The sequence below is a fragment of the Zophobas morio genome, unplaced genomic scaffold (assembly GCF_036711695.1).
Source record: "Zophobas morio isolate AGI-343-1 ecotype UQ-CSIRO unplaced genomic scaffold, CSIRO_AGI_Zmor_V1 ptg000054l, whole genome shotgun sequence".
Taxonomy (NCBI): domain Eukaryota; kingdom Metazoa; phylum Arthropoda; class Insecta; order Coleoptera; family Tenebrionidae; genus Zophobas; species Zophobas morio.
The window spans coordinates 1,412,947-1,432,056 of record NW_026972159.1 but is presented as its reverse complement, the minus strand read 5'-3'; the positions used below and the strand labels follow the sequence as shown (position 1 = coordinate 1,432,056).

Genomic DNA, 19,110 nt, shown 5'->3' with positions numbered 1-19,110 from the left:
TATCTTAGCAAATACCAACAACAAAAAAAAAAAATTGAAAAAACATGCTTCAAAAATTCGTAATTGGAAAAACGAAAAGGGACAAAAAAAATGGACAATTGAAGACTCGTGAAATTATTTCTTCTGAGCCAATAAAAGGAATGGAAATGATTTTGGCAAATGACTACCTTCTAAGAAAATAAAGGGTGGGTGGGTGGGGCTAGTATTTGCAAAGGTAAAACTGACTTTGGCAGATGATACACTTTCCAAGAAAATAGAGGGTGGGTGGGCGGGGTTTGAATTTGCTAAGATAAGACTGACTTTGGCAAATAACTTACCTTCTAAGAAAATAATGGGCGGGTGGGTGGGGCTAGTATTTGTAAACAGTGTCGGATTGTGCCGCCAGGACATCGAGAAATTTTCCGGTTAGCTGCGAAACAGTCTACTTCTTTTTTTTAAACAATTGTTTACATTTTTCAATAAGTGCGAATATTTTACAACGTAACTTTGAAACTGCAAAAACTGAATGTTATGAATTCGTGCAAATATTTTAAGATTATTTGAAACATGGAAAATCGTTAGTCAAAATTTGTTCGTCATTTTACATTTTTGGGGAAAAAAACTGAGCATGAATTAATCTATCAGTCCTTTCCTTTCCGCTGAGGGCACAAAATCAACCAAATTTCATTTTCTTTTAACCGCTAATGTTTTTACTAGTAGTCGAATTCGGTCGAAGGATAATCATAAACAGTCGAAGATAAGCATATACTGAAAAATTGAAATTGTGTACATTTTTCCCGTTAGTTATCTGCTTTAAATATATTTCATATTTAAAGACGTAGGAGTTGCGGGAATGTTAATTACACCACTTTATAGAGGTTAACAGTTATCACAAAACGAAAATCGCAGAATTTAAATTTATAATTTTTCTTCCACCCCTATGCCCTCAATCCGACATTGAAAAATTTTAATAGGGAAACTGAAAAATTGAAAAATCCACAAAATTCAAAACGAAAAGTTGAAATCTGACATTTTTCCACCCACTATCCCACCAAAATTTTGTCGCTGGTTACGAAATCCCGTCACTGCAGGAGTGTTTTTACCAAAGATGCCACTTCAACATGTAGAACAGCTTACGGGTGAATTTGCGAATCGAGAAGGGAGTCCATACCAGGCAGACCATCTGGGTGATCGCAGGAGATGGCACCGCGTACTTATATCAATCGGAGTGTTACTTCTTTTAATTATAGTAACTCTTGGAGTCATTAAAGCCACTTTAATGTGAAAAATTAATAAAGTCTTTAATCATTTTTGACATTTTTGACACTCGTTTACTCATTTTTGACAAGTTAAAATTTTAACACAATGGCGACTGTTCAAACCACCGAACAGCTTATGGAAGACATCCACCGACGTCGAGGCGGACATATCCCTCTTGATCCCGTATGCTGCAAAGGATGGACCCTTTTAAGACAATGTCGTTGCGCTTGTGTGTTGCTCATTTTTATATTTATCGCTGCTGTGGCAGCACTGATTTTTGTAATAATTCGTCTTGTTCAAGGATAAATAAACAATAAACATTTGATTCAAACTCAACACATCAGTGAAGCTTCTCGTTTGACAACATTGACAGTCAGTACAAACCATGCAAGGTGGAGATGCCCAAAACCCACCAGTCCAACAAAATGAACAAAGACCGCCTCTCCAAATCAGACGCATCTTCAGAAAACCCGCTTGGTATTTTATTCTAATTGGCGGAGCAAGCGTGCTCATCATAGTTCTCGCAGTTCTTGCAATTTTTGTAATGAAACAGCACGAAGAAAAATCGTAATTTACTGTCTGTAGTTAGTGTCAAAACCATTTGACAACTGAAAACTTCAAACGTATTTTTTTGAATCGCGGACGGAAGAGTTTTTGCGATGAAAGAAACCCAAAACATCAACCAAACTAGCCCGAATTTCGTGGTTAGTCGTGAGGGAGAAGTTGAAGAAAATGGTTGCATTTTTTGTCGATATTGTACTGAAACCCAACGCGTGGTTTGCACCTTTATTGTGACTGTGGTTGGAGTGATGGCCATTCTTGCTATGATAGTGTATCTGATTGTACAGGCAGTGATGTAAATAATAAACGGTTTGTTAATAAATAATTTTATTGATTATCAAAAAACTATACAAGTATATTACAATTTCAGACACAACAACATTATAAATATGTATGCCTTATCTCACGTTATTGAGAAATATTTATGCCTGATGAATTATCCAGTATACAGAGTTCATGAAATGGCCCCATCTAAAACCAAATACTCATAACTAAAGTAGCCCAACTTTACTAGCAGAAAAATGTCACAGTTATCAAGCTATAATACAGAGAGAACAACTTTGTTATTTATCATCGATCACATTTACTTTATTATTATAAAAAATGTGTATATGGAACCTTAATCGTCAACAATGTCTTATAAAATGCTTTAGAAGTGAATTTCCTAGCCTAGCCTACACCTAAAATTTTTGTAATACTGTTTATCTTATATACATTTCGTGCAGTATATACACTGTCGCCGGTCTTGGTTCGATCATCCTCCTAAGAACTTTACAAAATTATCTTATTAAAAATATCTTTGCTTTTATTAAGTCAGTCCTTTAAGAAATCTTGTAATACTGCTAAGGGAGTAACTAGACACTAAAAAGCATGTAAATGGAACTAACGTGGCTCTTATTACACTGAACGCTTAACCGAGGTAATGAAATGGGAAATTTTAAGCCCAGGTGTTTAAGAGATAACTTAATTACGTAATCAATTCCTCCGTTTGAGTCTCACTAACAAAAAGATTTTAAATTAAATTTAAATTATATTTGAGGATTTACTACTTTGTAGAATTTCGAGTATTTATATCACAAAGTGTTTGGCTTTGTCCCTTTGTGGTTTCAATTCTTATTTATAATTTAGTTCGACAGGATGGCAGGCATTGTAGTCAACGTTGGCGAAACAAATTTTTTACACCTCGTTTATTTTCATGAGCTGACATTTAGCGAATTTAAAAGTCAGCTTATCAAGGTAAACTAGGTGTACTCAAAACAACCGCAACTATAATTAAACTGAAACTATAAACACTCTGTATATTCGAACGGTTTCATCTCAAGCGAATTATTAATTTTCTTTAATGTTAGCAACTGTTTCAGTGAAAATCTAAATAAAAACAAAATTTATATTTTATGCAGGTAAGCTTTTTTTGTGGAATGAGATGAAACACACTGTATAAAATAAATTGTCGACGGCATCCATCATTTGACTTTCAGCACCTAAACAGTCTCCTTCGTGGTATATTAAAATAATGTGCAAAAATATAACGTTAAATTTCAGATTTAAGTTGAGCCCACTTAATGCCTATGTAATAATAATAAATAAGAAAAATATTTTTCATATTCCTGTATAGTATGAAAACTCTTTTGTAATTTAAAAACTGACAATATTTTACCAAAACAATCCAAACAAGTTCTTCAATTGTGTTTGACGTTGTTTGTCTATGACGTAATTAAGTTTTGAGTATGACGTCATGTACATTTTTTAATACAAACTTACCACGTATCAAAGTAAGCATTGAATTTGCCGCTTTGTTGACACAGGAATCACTTTATCACCACTAGTAAAAATTACTGTCAGGTGTGCGGCAAATCTTGATAGTATCCAGTTTCCAGTGGTAAATTGACAGCTCTAAATTAAAAATAACTCTTTTAAAATTGAGTTATGGTCCAAAACACTATTCAATAATGTAAAGAAATGTAAAATTACAAGGTCGCATACCTCAAGAAATAATAAAAATGACATAATTAGCAGGGGAAACTTAGTTTGATATACAGGGTGATCAATGAAATGAAATGAAAAAATGTTTGGACCATTGGCGTAGGGAATTGAAGCAACCAATTTTTTACAAGAAGAGGGTAGATTGGTTTTAATTACCCTGCCCCGGTACGACGCCTATGGGTTCTCGTATGTACGTCGCCGATGACTCATTGTCACTAGTACTTGCTAAGGTAAGACTGATTTTGGCAGACGACATACCCCCTAAGAAAACAGAGGGTGGGTGGGTGGGGTTAGTACCTGTTAAGATAAGACTGATTTTGGCAAATGACGTACCATCAAAGAAAATAGAGGGCGGACGGGTGGATGGACACTTTTGACTTGTTTTAAATCTTAGATTCTTCCTCTTGTCAAAATAGAATTCAATTTCCAGTGTACAGAAAATAAAATAAGTCAGTCAAATAGAGAGAAAGGGTGGGCGGAGCTGAGTTTAAGTATTTTCTTAAGAGTCTTGTAAGCAAGTAATAACCCCGCCCACTGACTTCCCCTTCATTCCAGTGACTACACTTATTACTTTGCAGTCATGTCTTAGCAAATACTAGCCCCACCCACCCGCCCTCTATCTTCTTAGAGTGTATGTGATTTGCCAAAATTAATCTTATCTTAGCATGTATCAGGCCCGCCCACCCGCCCGCTCTTTCTTAGAGGATATGTCATTTGCCGAAATCAGTTTTATCTTAGCAAATACTAATAAAAAAAAACAAAAATTGAAAAAACGCAGTTTGAAAAATTGAAGACGTCAAAAATTGAAAAATCGAAAAGTGAATAATTAAAAATGGAAAATTTGTGAAAAAATAGCTACTAAAAACTTCACGTCATCGCTGTCAATGGACTTAAGATGTTAATTTGTAAACCATTAGTTCCGTGGTGACTTAATTTTTGTGTACTACTAAGAATTTTTAAAAATTAATTTCATGGCCCACACCATGAAGGACTTTGACAATTTTTGAGACACTAAATTTCTAAAAAAAACACAATGTGGCATAAAACTACAAAATTGTGTGCTCCAGAGAAGTCTAGAGGCGGTGACCTACGCGTTTCAAGAAGAGCAGTTAGAGTAGTCCAAACAACGAGAGCGAAGACAAGTTACGTCGGAATTATTTTGTATATAATCGCTCTGTAATTAGTAGTGCAAATCCGAGTTAGCAAGAAATGAATTGTTGAGTTTAACCCACGCCGGTTTTAATTCACTGATCAACGTAACAATACTCAAAATTTTTTAGATAATTGTGAATATTTCTCTTTGGGCAGATTTGTAACTCTCGGCATCGGTTCGCACTTTTTTGGAAAAAGCGATTATGCAATTTTTGTACTTACTGTAAGTATTTTTGTAACCTCAGCTTCGTCTGGGGCTAAAAATCTATAGGTCTGAAAAATGTTTTGCTCATCATAACTGAGGAATAATATTTTTAGGAAAAAGATGTTAGATGATTGAGTTTATGTCGATTTCTTCGAGACGAAGTCGAGAGTTACAAATACACCCGAGACGAAGTCGAGATTAAAAATATTCGATTTTTTTAGATTAGTGTGAACATTGTTACAACTCTTAGCTCTGGCTTGGACATATATAATCGCTGAGTTTTCGACCTTTTGAATGTTTATGTAGATCGCTGTAAATATTTTTGTAACCCTCGGCTTCGCCTCGGCCTAAAAAATCTATAGATCTGAAAAAATGTTTGGATCATTAGTGTAGGCGACTGAAGGACACGATTTTTATCAAAAAGATGTTCGAGTAAATGTCAGTTTCCATATGAGTTCGAGGCGAAGCCGAGTTACAAATACGCTCGAGCCGAAGGCGAGAGTTGTAAAAATATTCAAAATTTTTCGGGTAGATTTGTAACTCTCGGTTTCGGTTCGCACTTTTTCGGAAATTTACAAAGCGATTCAGTAATCGCATTTATGCAATTTTTGTAATCACTATATATTTTTGTAACTCTCAGCTACGCCTCGGGCTAAAAATCTATAGGACTGAAAAATGTTTGAATTATTGCTATGAATTGTATGGAATACAATTTTTAGTAAAAAGAAGTTTGACCATTGAGTTTTTGTCGATTTCCATATAAGTTTGAGGCGAAGCCGAGCGTTACAAATACACCCGAGAATTTAAAAAATATTCGCAATTTTCTAGATTAGTGTGAACATTGTTACAACTCTTGGCTCCGCCTTGGACATATATGTAACTCTCGGCTCCGCCTCGGGTTTTTGTGTAACTCTCGGCTCCGCCTCGGGTTTTTGTGTATCTCTCGGCTTCGCCTCGCACTTATTTGGAAATCTCTACTTCGATTTCGTAATCGCTGAATTTTCGACCTTTTGAATATTTATGCAATTTATGTAAATATTTTTTAATTCTCGGCTTCGCCTCGGCCTGGAAAATCTATAGATCTGAAAAAATATTTGGATCATTGGCGTAGGCAATTAAAAGAACACAATTTAATGTCAATTTTTATATACAAGTAAGTTGGAGGCGAAGCCGAGAGCTACAAATACGCTCGAGCCGAAGGCGAGAGTTGTAAAAATATTCAAAATTTTCTAGATTATTGTGAATATTTTTATAACTGTTGGCATTTATGCAATTTTTTTATATACTGTAACTATTTTTGTAACCCTCACCTTCGCCTCGGGCTAAAAATCTATACGTTTGGAAAAATATTCGTATCATTGTTATAGAAAATTGAGGGAATACAATTTTTAGATGTTTGACAATTGAGTTAATCTCGATTTCCCTATAAATTTGAGACAAAGCCGACAGCTATAAACAAATACGCCCGAGACGAAGCCGAGTTTAAAAATATTCACATTTTTTTAAATTATTATGAACATTGTTACAACTCTTGGCTCCACCTTGGATATATTTGTAACCCTCGGCTTCGCCTCGCACTTATTTGGAAATCTCGAATGCTATCTTGTAATCGCCGAGTTTTCGACCTTTTCAATGAGTATACAATTTTTGTAGATTTGGATTATAGATAATTGAGAGAAAATTGAAAGAAAGCCGAGAGTTACAAACAAATACGCCCGAGACGAAGCCGAGTTTAAAAATATTAACATTTTTTTAAATTATTAAGAACATTGTTGCAATTCTTGGCTCCACCTTGTATATATTTGTAACTCTCGGCTCCGCCTCGGGTGTTTTTGCAACTCTCGGCTTCGCCTCGCACTTATTTGGAAATCTCGAATGCTATCTTATATTCGCCGAGTTTTCGACCTTTTCAATGAGTATACAATTTTTGTAGATTTGGATTATAGGTAATTGAAAGAAAATTGTCGATTTCCATATGAGCTCGAGGCGAAGGCGAGGGTTTCAAAAATATTCGCATTTTTTTAGATTATTGTGAACATTACTACAATTCTTGGCTCTGCCACTTATTTGAAAATCTCGGCTTCGTAATCGTTAAATTTTCGACCTTTTGAATATTTATGTAATTTATTTAGTTCACTGTAAGTCTTTTTGCAGCCCTCGGCTTCGCCTCGGCCTGAAAAATCTATAGATCTGAAAAAATGTTTAGGTCATTGGCGTAGGCAATTGAAAGAACACGATTTTTATCTAAAAGATGTTCGAGTTTATGTCAGTTTCCATGTAAGTTCGAGGCGAAGCCGAGAGTTACAAATACGCCCGAGCCGAAGGCGAGAGTTCTAAATATATTAAAAATTTTCTAGATTATTGTGAATATTTTTTCAACTGTTGACTCCGTCTCGAGCAGATTTGTAGCTCCCGGCTCCGCCTAAGTTCTGTTTGCAATTATTGTATATACTATAAATATTTTTGTAAGCCTCAGCTTCGCCTCGAGAAAAAAATCTAGGTCTGAAAAAATATTTGGATTATTGCTATAAATAATTAAAAGGAACACCATTTTTAGGAAAAAGATATTTTACGATTGAGTTAATGTTGATTTCCGTATAAGTTCGAGGCGAAGTCGAGAGTTTAAAAAATATTCGCATTTTTTGGATTATTATGAACCTTATTACCAGTCTTGGCTCTGCCTTGGGTCTATTTGTAACTCTCGGCTTCGCCTCGGAGTTATTTGGAAATCTCAAATGCTATGTTGTGATCCCTGAGTAGATTGTTGTAAATATTTTTATGATACTCGGCTGCGCCTCGGACTAAAAAAATTTTTGGATCACAATTTGTTAGATTATTGCCTGTCGGCCTCGACTCGTACTTATTTGGAAATCTCGAGTGCTGAATTTTAGATCGTTGTAAATATTTTTGTAACCCTCGGCTTCGCCTCGGGCTAAAAATTCTACAGCCCCGAATAATGCCTAGAACATAATTTAATTCACAACTTATTGAAATCGAGGGAATTTTCATGATTCGAAATAATTTTGGAAGTGGTTAAATTTAATGATTTTTTCGAAACTTTGACTTTTGAATTGCACCATTTTCGATCACCCTGTATATTCTACTAGTGTTATTTTTTAGTGGTAGTATATAATTTTATACAAGGATTTTTACGGTGATTTTATTTCTCATTACTGAAAAGCGAACTGAAAAACACCTTGACCAAAAAAATAAATTGAGGTGTTAAAATTTTGTATACGCCATTATTTGTAGTAGTCATTAAAAAAAAATATGAAGGTTTTTTTGGAAATTCCTTGAAAAATTTACAAACATTCATATATATTTAGGAGTATAAGGAGTAATAAGGAGAAGAATGCAAAGGAAAATGGAGAATTAGAATGACAACGAAAATCAAAAGTAGGACGTAAATGAGAAAAAATGCCCTTTTGAAAAACTTTGGAAAATTAACAATAATTTATTAATTTTCAAAAAATAAAATCCACCACGCGGTATATCAGTTGTACGTGGGACATCCTGTATATTTCAATTAAACAACATATTAAACGTCATACTCTCAAGGAATTTGGGAACGTCAAAGCCACAATTAAAAACTGTACTAAACGTAAATGTAAAATATTAAGTTTTAGGTTATAAAATTTATTTTGAGTAGCTCCTGCAGTGTAAAATTTTTGCACTTGTATACTTTTCCCTCTCTAGTATTTTTAGAATTAGAATTTAGAAGAGTTCCGTAAACAGCGGCGGCGAAGATCACCATATTTATATATAATTTCCCATAATTTAACTCTATTTTCTGTAGATATTAATTTCACTCATACCCTTCAACGAAAACCATTTGTACTGAAAATTCGTGTAAAAGTAGACTTCTCCCTGTTTTGGACCTTAATATAGCTAAAACAACCCTCTAGTGGTCACTTTCTTCCAACGTAACAAAACCAAAAAACCACAAAATCACTCATTTACAAAAATGCAAAGTCACAGTTGAGTCAAAAAACAACAAATGCACTATTTAAGTCTGGTCACTTAAGTCTTTAATTATCTAAGCGACTCAGTCCAGAAAGTGTTGAACCATCAAGGGCGTCGTCGGTCTCTGTTTGTGCAGCTTCTGCTGCACTTTACACTGCTTCATCGTGTGGTATTTGGTCTTGTTGCTGGTTTGTCGCGTCCATTTATTCGTCAGCTCTTCGCCGGCCGCAATCTTCTTTTTTGAAGACGCCTGTCCGCAGCGGTTTCCCTGAAAGAGAAAATCAACTGTAGCTGAAATCCCGCTTTGTCTGCAACTCCGCCACCGAGCTTCTAAATTATTCACGGCGAATCTTATAAATTAACAACAGTTTGCGGCGGATTTTTCTACGAAAGACAGAACGAAGAAAAAAATCGTGCTTTGTTCTTCCGATCGTGCTCCTCGTCCATAAACCGCGTAATCAAGTACCAAAACAATTCGAGTGGCTTTTACGATGGTACTTTAGCTGCAAGCCGCCACTTTGGGGTTTTATTCGTCTAGCAAAACAATACGGGGGAATTTATTAGAGTTACAAAGAAGACTTACAAATAACAGGGTGCTGCAGTTGTCGTAGGCCTTTGCTTTATGGCTCAATTCGCTCTTGAGCTGCCATCCATGCAAATAAACGTGTGGGCTTATGGGCTGTTCACCTCTTCGTATTCGTAAGATTGACTGCCATCTATAAAAAAGTTAGAGGTGACAACTTGAGAAGTCATTTAAAAATCCGGAGGAATCCCACCTCGTTACGAGCTGGAACAGGCGGGAACTTTGCCCGAATTTGCGGAGGATTTTGGCGGCGCCCATCATGGATTCGTCGTAGGAGGTGCACACGGAGAGGGCTCTCCAGTAGTAGTGGAGGGCCGTCATTGGGTTACCTGTAATGACGGGTTATTATTCTCCGGTTCGGTTTCATTGCGACTTATACAGGGTGTGCCAAAAAAAGAAAGATGCGAGTGTGAATAAGGCTAATTAATTAAGCGAAAATGGCGTAGCACCATACTATTATTACAAAAAAGCCAACATAAGTGTACGAATTTTCATTTTTCCAACGAAACTTTGAAAACGAAAATGAAACTATATACATATTTTTTTCGAGGCCGATAAAGAAAAGGAGAAGAAGAACGAAAGGTAAAAAAAGAAAACGGGTATCATGTACTGAAGGTAAACAACAAGGAGAATAAAAATAAGAGCTAAAATGAAGAGATTGTTGAGAACGAGAAGAAAAATAAAACGAGAATGAGGAAGAGAATGTGAATGATGAAGAGGAGAAAAATAAGAATCAAAATGAGAAGAAGAATGAAAGAAAGTATGATAAAGAGAATGAGAACGACAGTGAGAATGAGAAGTAAAAATAAAACGAGAATGAGAGAGAAAATGCGTATAAGCATAAGAATGAAAATGAGAACGACACAGAAGATGAAAATTATAACAAGAGTGAGAATAAACCAATATGGGAACCAGATGGAGAATAAGAACGAACCTAAACGAGGATAAAAGGACAATAATAATAGATAAAAAATGGAATAAGAAGAAGAGAAAACCTAAAACGAGAACAAGAATAAGATAAGAATAAGAAGGAAATAGAGGATGACAAGGAGAATGAGAATGAGAAAGTACGAAAAATGAGAACAAGAATAAGATAAGAATAACAAGGAGAATGACAATGAGAAAGTAGGAAAACGAGAATTAGGGCGAGAATGAGAGCAAGAATGACAACGACACAGAGAGCGAGAATTAGAACGAGAAAGAAAACGAAATAGAGAAATCAAACAAAGACAAAAACAAAAATGAGAATAAGAACAAGATAGAAATTGAGAACGAGAATGTAAACAAAAATCAAAAAAATATCATTGGAAACAGAACATATAAAAACTAGGATAAGAAGAAATGAGAACGTGAACCAGAAACCTAAAGTGACAATGTGAATAAGACGAGAATGGAAAAAAATGGTGAATAACAAAGAAAACTAAATGGAGAATGAGGATGATAATGAGAATAAAAATTAGATAAGAGAACGAGTGCGAAAACCAGAATGAGAGGCGGTATGAGAATGAGAATGTGAGATAGTATGTGAACGAGAATGAGAACGAAATAAAGAATGCAAACAAAAAGGAGAAAAACAGAAACCAAAATAAAGAACTAGAACAAGAAGAATTGGAATGAAATAGAGGAAGACAATGAGAACCAGAGGGAGAGTGGAAACAATATTGGGAACGAGCGCGATACAGGGAACGAACATGATAAAAAGCATGACAATAACAACGAAAATGGGAAGGGGAATAAGAACGAGATGGAAAATTGGAACGAAAACTAGAATGAGCGTGAGAATCAGAATCAGAATGTAAATGAGGAGGACGATAACAAAAACCACATTGAGAACAAATACGACAACAACAGTGAAATCGATGATTAGAATAAGAATGAGAATGAGGAGCAGAATGAGAGCAAGAGTCAGAATTTTGAACGAAAATGAAAACTAGATTTAGAATGAGACAACGTTAAGGAGAATAAAAACGACAAGAAGAATAGAGCGAAAAGCGGAATGAGAACGAGAATGTAAATTAGAAAGGGAACAGTAAAACCTAAAAGAACAAGAATAGGACAAGAAGAGGAAGGAAATGGAGGATGACAAGCCGAACCAGAATGCGAAAGAATATGAGAAGGAGAATTAGAGCGAGAATTAGAACGAGAATGAGAACGAAACACACAATGTAAACAAGAAGGAGATTGAGAACTAGAATCAGTATAAGATTGAGAACGCGAAAAGGAATGAGAATAAAAAAGAGGAACAGAACAAGAATGTAAACACAAATGAAAACTAGGATAAAAATGAGAATGGGAAGGAGACTGAGAATGAGAATGAGAACCAGAATGAGAACTATAATTTGAACTAGAATAAGAATAAAAACTAGAATTAGAATGAAAACACAATCATAAAGACAACCTAAACGAGAACGAGAAAAGCAAATGGAGGATGATAAAGAGAACGAAATGGGAAATGGGAAATGGGAAGAACAATGAAAATGAAAACCATAAAGGAGAACGGGTATGAAAATGAGAATGAGAGATAGTACGAGAACGAAATAGAGAAAAACAACAAGGAGAAAATCAAAAATCAAAATAAGAACGAGAATAAGAAGAAGAATGGGAACGAAATGGGGGGTGACAATGAAAACGAAGAGTGAAAACAATGTTGGGAACGAGAATGATAAGCGAACGAACATGATAATAAGAATGAGAATAACAACGGAAATGAGAATGGGATGAAGAATGAGAACGAAAACAAGAATGAGTGTGAGAAGGAGAACGTAAGCAAGAATCAGAATGAGAATGTAAATAAAAGGAAGAATAAAAACCAAAATGAGACCAAATACGAGAACAATAATGAGTATTAGAATGTGAATAAAATGTCAAACAGAATGAGAGCAAGAGAGAATGGAGCAAAAATAAGAATGAGAACCAGAGTGAGAGCGAAGGCAGGAATGAGAACTATAATTTCAACGAGGATGAGAATCAGATGGAGAATGAGAAGACAAAAGAAAATTAGAACTAAAAATAAAATGTAAATAAGAAAGAAGAACAAAAACCAAAATGAGAATACCATTCAAAATGGAAACATGAATGAAAACAAGAATGAGAATAAGAATTAATAAGAGAATGAGATGGAGAATTATAAGGAGAATGAGAAAGGGAATGAGAGGGAGATTGAGAAAGAGATTGACGAGGAGAATGAGAAAGGGAGTGAGAAGGGGAATGAGAAGGAGATTGAGAAGGGGAATGAGAAGGGGAATGAGAAGGGGAATGAAAAATAGAATGAGAAGGGGAATGAGAAGGGTAATGAAAAGGAGAATGAGAAGGAGAAAGAACGAGAAGAAGAATGAGAAGGACACAGAGAAGGAGATTGAGAAGTAGAATGAGAAGGAGGATGAGACGGATAATGCGAATGAGAAGGAGAATGAGGAGAAGAAGAATGAGAAGTAGAATGAGAAGGAGAATGTGGAGACTGAGAATGAGAAGGAGAATGAAAAGGAGATTGACGAGGAGAATGAGAAGGAGAGTGAGAAGGGGAATGAGAAGGGGAATGAGAAGGGGAATGAGAAGGGGAATGAGAAGGGGAATGAGAAGGGGAATGAGAAGGAGAAGGAGAATGCGAAGAAGAATGAGAAAGAGAAAGAGAAGGAGAATAAGAAGGAGAATGAGAAGGAGAATGAGAAAGAGAAAGAGAAGGCCAATCAGATGAAGAATGAGAAGGGGAATGAGAAGGAGAATAAGAAGGAGAACGAAAATGAGAAGAGGAATGAGAAAGAGATTGAGAAGGAGCGTGAGAAGAAGCATGAGAAGGAAAATGAGAAAGAGAGTGAAAAAGATATTGATAATGAAAATGTGGATCAGAACGTGAATGAGATGGAGAATGAGAACGAAAATGAAGAGAAGAATGAGGACACTAATGAAAAGGAGAATGAGTAGAAGATTTAGAAGGAGAATGAGAAGGGGAATGGGAAGAGGAATGAGAAAGGGGAAGGGGAATGAAAAGAAAAATGAGAAATAGATTGAGAAGGAGAATGAGGGGGAGAATGAGAAAGGGAATGAGAAGGACAAAGAGAAGGAGATTGAGAAGGAGAATGAGGAGATTGAGAATGAGAATGAAAAGGGATTGACGAGGAGAATGAGAAGGAGAGTGAGAAGGGGAATGAGAAGGGGAATGAGAAGGAGAATGAGAAGGGGAATTAGAAGGGGAATGAGCAAGGGAACGAGAAGAGGAATGAAAAATAGAATGAGAAGGAGAATGAGAACGAGATTAAAAAGGAGACTAAGAAGGGGAATGGGATCAGGAATGAGAAGGGAAATGAGAAGGGTAATGAAAAGGAAAATGAGAAGGAGAAAGAACGAGAAGAAGAATGAGAACGACAAAGAGAAGGAGATTGAGAAGTAGAATGAGAAGGAGGATGAGACGGAGAATGCGAATGAGAAGGAGAATGAGGAGAAGAAGAATGAGAAGTAGAATGAGAAGGAGAATGAGGAGACTGAGAATGAGAAGGGGAATGAGAAGAGGAATGAGAAGGGGAATGAGAAGGGGAATGAGAAGGGGAATGAGGAGGGGAATGAGAAGAGGAAAGAGAAGGGGAATGAGAAGGGGAATGAGCAGGGGAACGGGAAGAGGAATGAGAAAAAGAATGAGAAGGAGATTGAGAAGGAGAATAAGAAGGGAAATGGGAAGAGGAATGAGAAGGGGAATGAGAAGGGGAATGAGAAAGGGAATGAGAAGGGGAATGAGAAGGGGAATGAGAAGAGGAAAGAGAAGGGGAATGAGCAGGGGAACGGGAAGAGGAATGAGAAATAGAATGAGAAGAAGATTGAGAAGGAGAATAAGAAGGGAAATGGGAAGAGGAATGAGAAGGGGAATGAGAAGGGGAATGAAAAGGAGAATGAGAAGGAGAATGAAGAGGAGAATGAGAAAGACAATGAGAAGGGCAATGAGAAGAAGAATAAGAATGATAATGAAAATAAAAACTAGGACAGAGAACGAGTTCGAAAACAAAATAATATAATAATAAACAAGGAGAAAAACAAGACCATAACAAGAAATACAGAGGAAACAATATTGAGAACGGGAACGATGCAGTGAACAAAAATAGTAATAACAATGGGAACAACAACGAAAATGACAACGAGAATAAGAACGAGATGTAAAATAAGAACGAAAACTAGAATGGGCATGAGAATCAGAAGGGGAATGTTAGCAAGAATCAGAACGAGAAGAAGAACAAAATCCAGGATGAGAAGAAGAACAAAATCCAGGACGATAATAAATACGACAAGAAGAATGAGAATGAGAGTGGGAATGAGAACCAGAGTGGGAGAAAGAATGAGAATGAAAAAAAACATGAAATAGAATGAGAACCGCAATCATAAGGATAACCTAAACTAGAAGAAGAATTGAGGGAAAAAGAAAATGGGGACGAGAATAAAATCTAAAATAAAAACGGGAATAAGACGAAAATGGGAAAGAAATGGAGGATGACAAGGAGAATGAGATGAAAAATGAGAATGAGAGAGAGTATGAGAACGAGAATCAGAATCAAGTAGAGAATTTAAACACGAAGGAAAGAACAAAAACCAAAATAAGGGGAATAGGAGGGAGAATGAGAGAAGGATAGATGATGAATCAATGAGAACGAGGTAGAGAGTGGGAACGACACAGGAAAGGAAAACGATGATACGAATCAGAATAACCACGAAAATGACAACAAGAATAAGAACCGGAATGCAAATGAGTCGAACAAAAATGAAAATAGGCACATCAGGGGAAATGGAAACAAGATTGAAAATTGGAGAACAAATACGGCAAGAAGAATGAGAATGAAAATAAGAATCACAATGAGAGTGAGAGTAAGAATGGGAGTGGGAACGGAAATTAGATCTAAACTGAAAACAAGAACTAGAACGAGAACTAGAGACAATAAGAAAATATCAATAAGAATGAGTAGAATGCAAAACGAAAACTTGAACAAAAACAATTACAGAAAACGACAATGTGAATGAGAACTAAATTAGAAAGATAAAAAGAATGAAAACGAAATAGAAAACATTGCAGAGGAGAATACTGAGAATGGACATGAGGAAAGGAATGAGAATAACAATAACAATGAGAACCAACAGAATTGTGGTAAATAGAATTGAAAATTGGAATTAAAATGAAACAATGAGGACGACGAAAACTGCCCTAGGGCAAATCAAAAAACGACAATTTTAAAGCAATAGTTTCTTAGGTTATCTAATACATGAAAACTGAGCTGACATGAAAAATTTTTTGGCAAACTTGATGTTATAAAAAGAGCAGAATTTTACAATATAACGGGTAAACAGATTCGGTTACGTCCATTAGTACTTTTGAATTATAAATCGAATGCTTCACGTAGTTCCAGATTTTTGTATTTCGAGTTTGCAAGAGACGTCGTCTATGTTTAAGCATTTCGTAGAAACAATGTTTTTGTTTGTTTGTGAGTTTGTGATCAAAAAAAAAAAAAACTGAATGGGAACTACAGCGGCAAAGAGATCCGAATAATCTAAAACTCAGAAAAAGACTTTTTTATCTGTGGGAAGAAAGAAAAACGAACATTTGTAATTGAACGTTACCTTTGCCGAGCAGCCAGTGGCCGTAAATCGTACTATAATAGGGATCACGCGGATTTAGAATAACAACTTTCCTCAACAGCCCGCCGACGCTCCTGTCGTTCGGTCCTCGAAGCCTCGCCAACTCAATGTATGCCGGCGTGAACCTCGGCTCCAGACCGATGCACCTCTTGAGCATCCGTTCCGATTCCATCGTCCTGTTGGATTTCCTGCAAAAAAAAAACGAAGACCGTCACGAATACCCAGCCACTCGGCAAAATTACGAAGGCACTTATGCTAAAACTAACTCCAAGTCCGTTGTCGGGCGCAGCGCATTAATTATTGAACACATTTACATTTAGCAAAGCCACACTGAATTAATTATATCAAGTTGGAATTATGCACTTTAAGCTTTACCTATAGAGCTGGCCCAGATTGTAATGAGCGTTGACGTGGTCAGCCGAGTATCGGATGGCCGCCAGGAAGTGCTGTTCCGCTTCTTGTTCGTCGCTTAATAAGGTACCCAAATTATTGTGGGCGCTTGCATAAGTGGGCCATAATCTGTAATTGATTTGGCTGCATAGATGGGGCTCGAATCGGGGCTCAACGGATACTCACTTCAAAGCTTTGTGGTAATGAGACTTCGCTAATTCGGGCCGTGCCGAATCCCGGAGAAAATTCGCGTAGTTGTAATGCATCTTGGCGTTGTGGGGCAGCGTCATTAACCCCGCCCTGGGAAAACGGGAATTTACATTGGGGGTTGATTTCATCGGCAAATATTATTTTTGGGAGATTCTTTTCGGTTTGTTTGGGGAATTTTAATTAAAGCAATTATCTGGCGGAGTTGTGCGGCTGCGGAGAGAGGAAAATCCTAAATAAGAGTCCCATTCACTAGAAAAACTACTCATGAATGGGTGAAAAGAGCATTAAGTCGTCCTATAATGTCTAGAGAGTGGCGTTTGAAACGACGAGTGAAAGCAGGCGCACTGTTATTTGATTATAAAAATGACTACTTATTCCAGCTTTCCTAGCTTTATTTCAAAGAAGTTTCTGTAATAATTTTCTATTAAAAATTTATGGCTAGCTATAAATGTTTCATAAGCTGTCTACATAAAGCACTAAAATATTCCGCATAAATCTTTCACCATAATTTCCACTTGCTAAATACAATAACTTTCAGCTTATTTATTTCGTCACAATTTTGACAACTGACGGCTCCATAAATTTAAAATCTGAAAATTTAAATTACAAACAGATGCAAAATTTTCACCAAACAATAAAGTTTAGTTACAAAATTTCAGGTAACTAGAGACACTTAAACAATGAACTGTGTTAAATAAGCGAATTTCGGAAGCAAATAGCTTAGAACTTTATTTACTAATAAATAAAATTTATTTCCTCTTAAAAATGTTAAAGCACAAAACCTCTTCACAAATTTTACAACTAATTACTAAAACATTAATAATTTTGAACAAACTTCTAGAATAAATTTCGACTGATCAATACATTTATAACAAATTTGCATCTAAAAGCTTAATTATTCTGCATAACTTTAGCAGCAATTTGTTTCCTTTAACGTATCACGGCTTGGTAATTTTCAGAATTTTGTAATTTGTGATAAAGTAAAAAGCGGCCTTCAAATGAAAACCGCAAATGAGAGTTTGTAACGTTTCCCCTCTGTTTCAATTTTTTCCAAAATTGAAATGCATTGATTCTGTGTTATTGTAGTTAAGTTTGTGCTAAGTTAACTAGATTACATGCAGAAAAAAAATGGTCATAAAATCTAGAGTTGTCGAAAAATTATAAGACTGATTTTGCGAATTTTATTTTTTTATGATAGCCCTTATAAGTTAAAAAAAATACAATAAAAATTCTAAAAACTACGATTAGGTACATTGATAATCCTAAATAAGTAAATTGTAAAATATTTTTATACAATTGTTCCAAAAATCTGGATGTCAAGAGTGAAAACTTCTTGGAAATGACGTCATCCCATTGGTAGTGTGGAAGATTAGCCAAATTTTGGTTAGCGTATTACCATGTACATGGTAGTCTTAATATACATACAAAATTTGACAACAATCAGTTAGGTAGTTTCGGAGATTATCTGTTTAATAAAAATGGACAAAGATAGACAAACTGATAGGCGCACGACAGGCAGACGGAAACGAAAAAAAAATAGTGAAATAAAAGCGTCAAAAAAATTAAAAGACTATAAAACGAAACCAAAAATCACGAAATACGACAAAGAAGAGAACAAAAAAGTTATCAAAAAGCAACAAAAACAAAGATGACAAAAAAAGAAGGTGAAAAATCGGAAAAAAATGCCACAAAAATGTGCTAACAAAGCAGTAAATATAAAGGTCACAAAATTGGGCAAAAAGAAGAGGTCGAAAAAAACAAAAAAGAGCACAAGACGAAAAGGGGACAAAAACGCGCGAAAAATACAACAAACAATTAAAAAGTAACAAAAAAGCAACAAAAGGCGGAAGGAAAATGACCCAAAGAAACGAATGAAAGAAAACATCAAACAAAGTAACAAAAACAGAAGTGACAAAAAAGGTAAAAGGAAAGATGAGAAAAAAGGGAAATAAAAAGGCAGAGGAATAAGAAAAAAAAAATGAAAAACGCCACAAAAAAGTGCCAAAAAGAAGGCGTTATAAAAAAGCAGTAAAAATAAAGGTGACAAAATTAGGCAAAAGGAAAAGGTTGAAAAATACAAAATTAGGGCAGAAGACGAAAAAGGAACAAAAAAAGTGCCAAAAAAGCGCCAAAAAGGCGATAAACAAACAATAAAGGAGTAACAAAAAAGCAGCAAAAGAAAAGTGACAAAAAAGGTGAAAAAAAAAAACGCAGA

The 19,110-nt window shown here is 35.6% G+C and overlaps 1 protein-coding gene across 5 annotated transcripts in view; it reads right to left on the bottom strand.

The window, feature by feature from the left end:
* Positions 1–8,428: 8,428 nt before the first annotated feature.
* LOC135142820 (protein O-mannosyl-transferase TMTC1-like) overlaps positions 8,429–19,110 on the bottom strand; it is a 489,367-nt gene continuing 478,685 nt past the window's right edge. For all 5 annotated transcript variants that reach the window (XM_064074588.1, XM_064074587.1, XM_064074589.1 and 2 more), the window contains 6 exons: positions 16,872–16,985; positions 16,671–16,814; positions 16,278–16,483; positions 9,880–10,015; positions 9,687–9,819; positions 8,429–9,371 (listed from right to left, as the gene is read on the bottom strand). In XM_064074588.1, the coding sequence (XP_063930658.1) occupies positions 9,186–9,371; positions 9,687–9,819; positions 9,880–10,015; positions 16,278–16,483; positions 16,671–16,814; positions 16,872–16,985 (919 nt within the window). In that variant the 3' untranslated portion in view covers positions 8,429–9,185. The remainder of the gene's footprint in view (positions 9,372–9,686; positions 9,820–9,879; positions 10,016–16,277; positions 16,484–16,670; positions 16,815–16,871; positions 16,986–19,110) is intronic.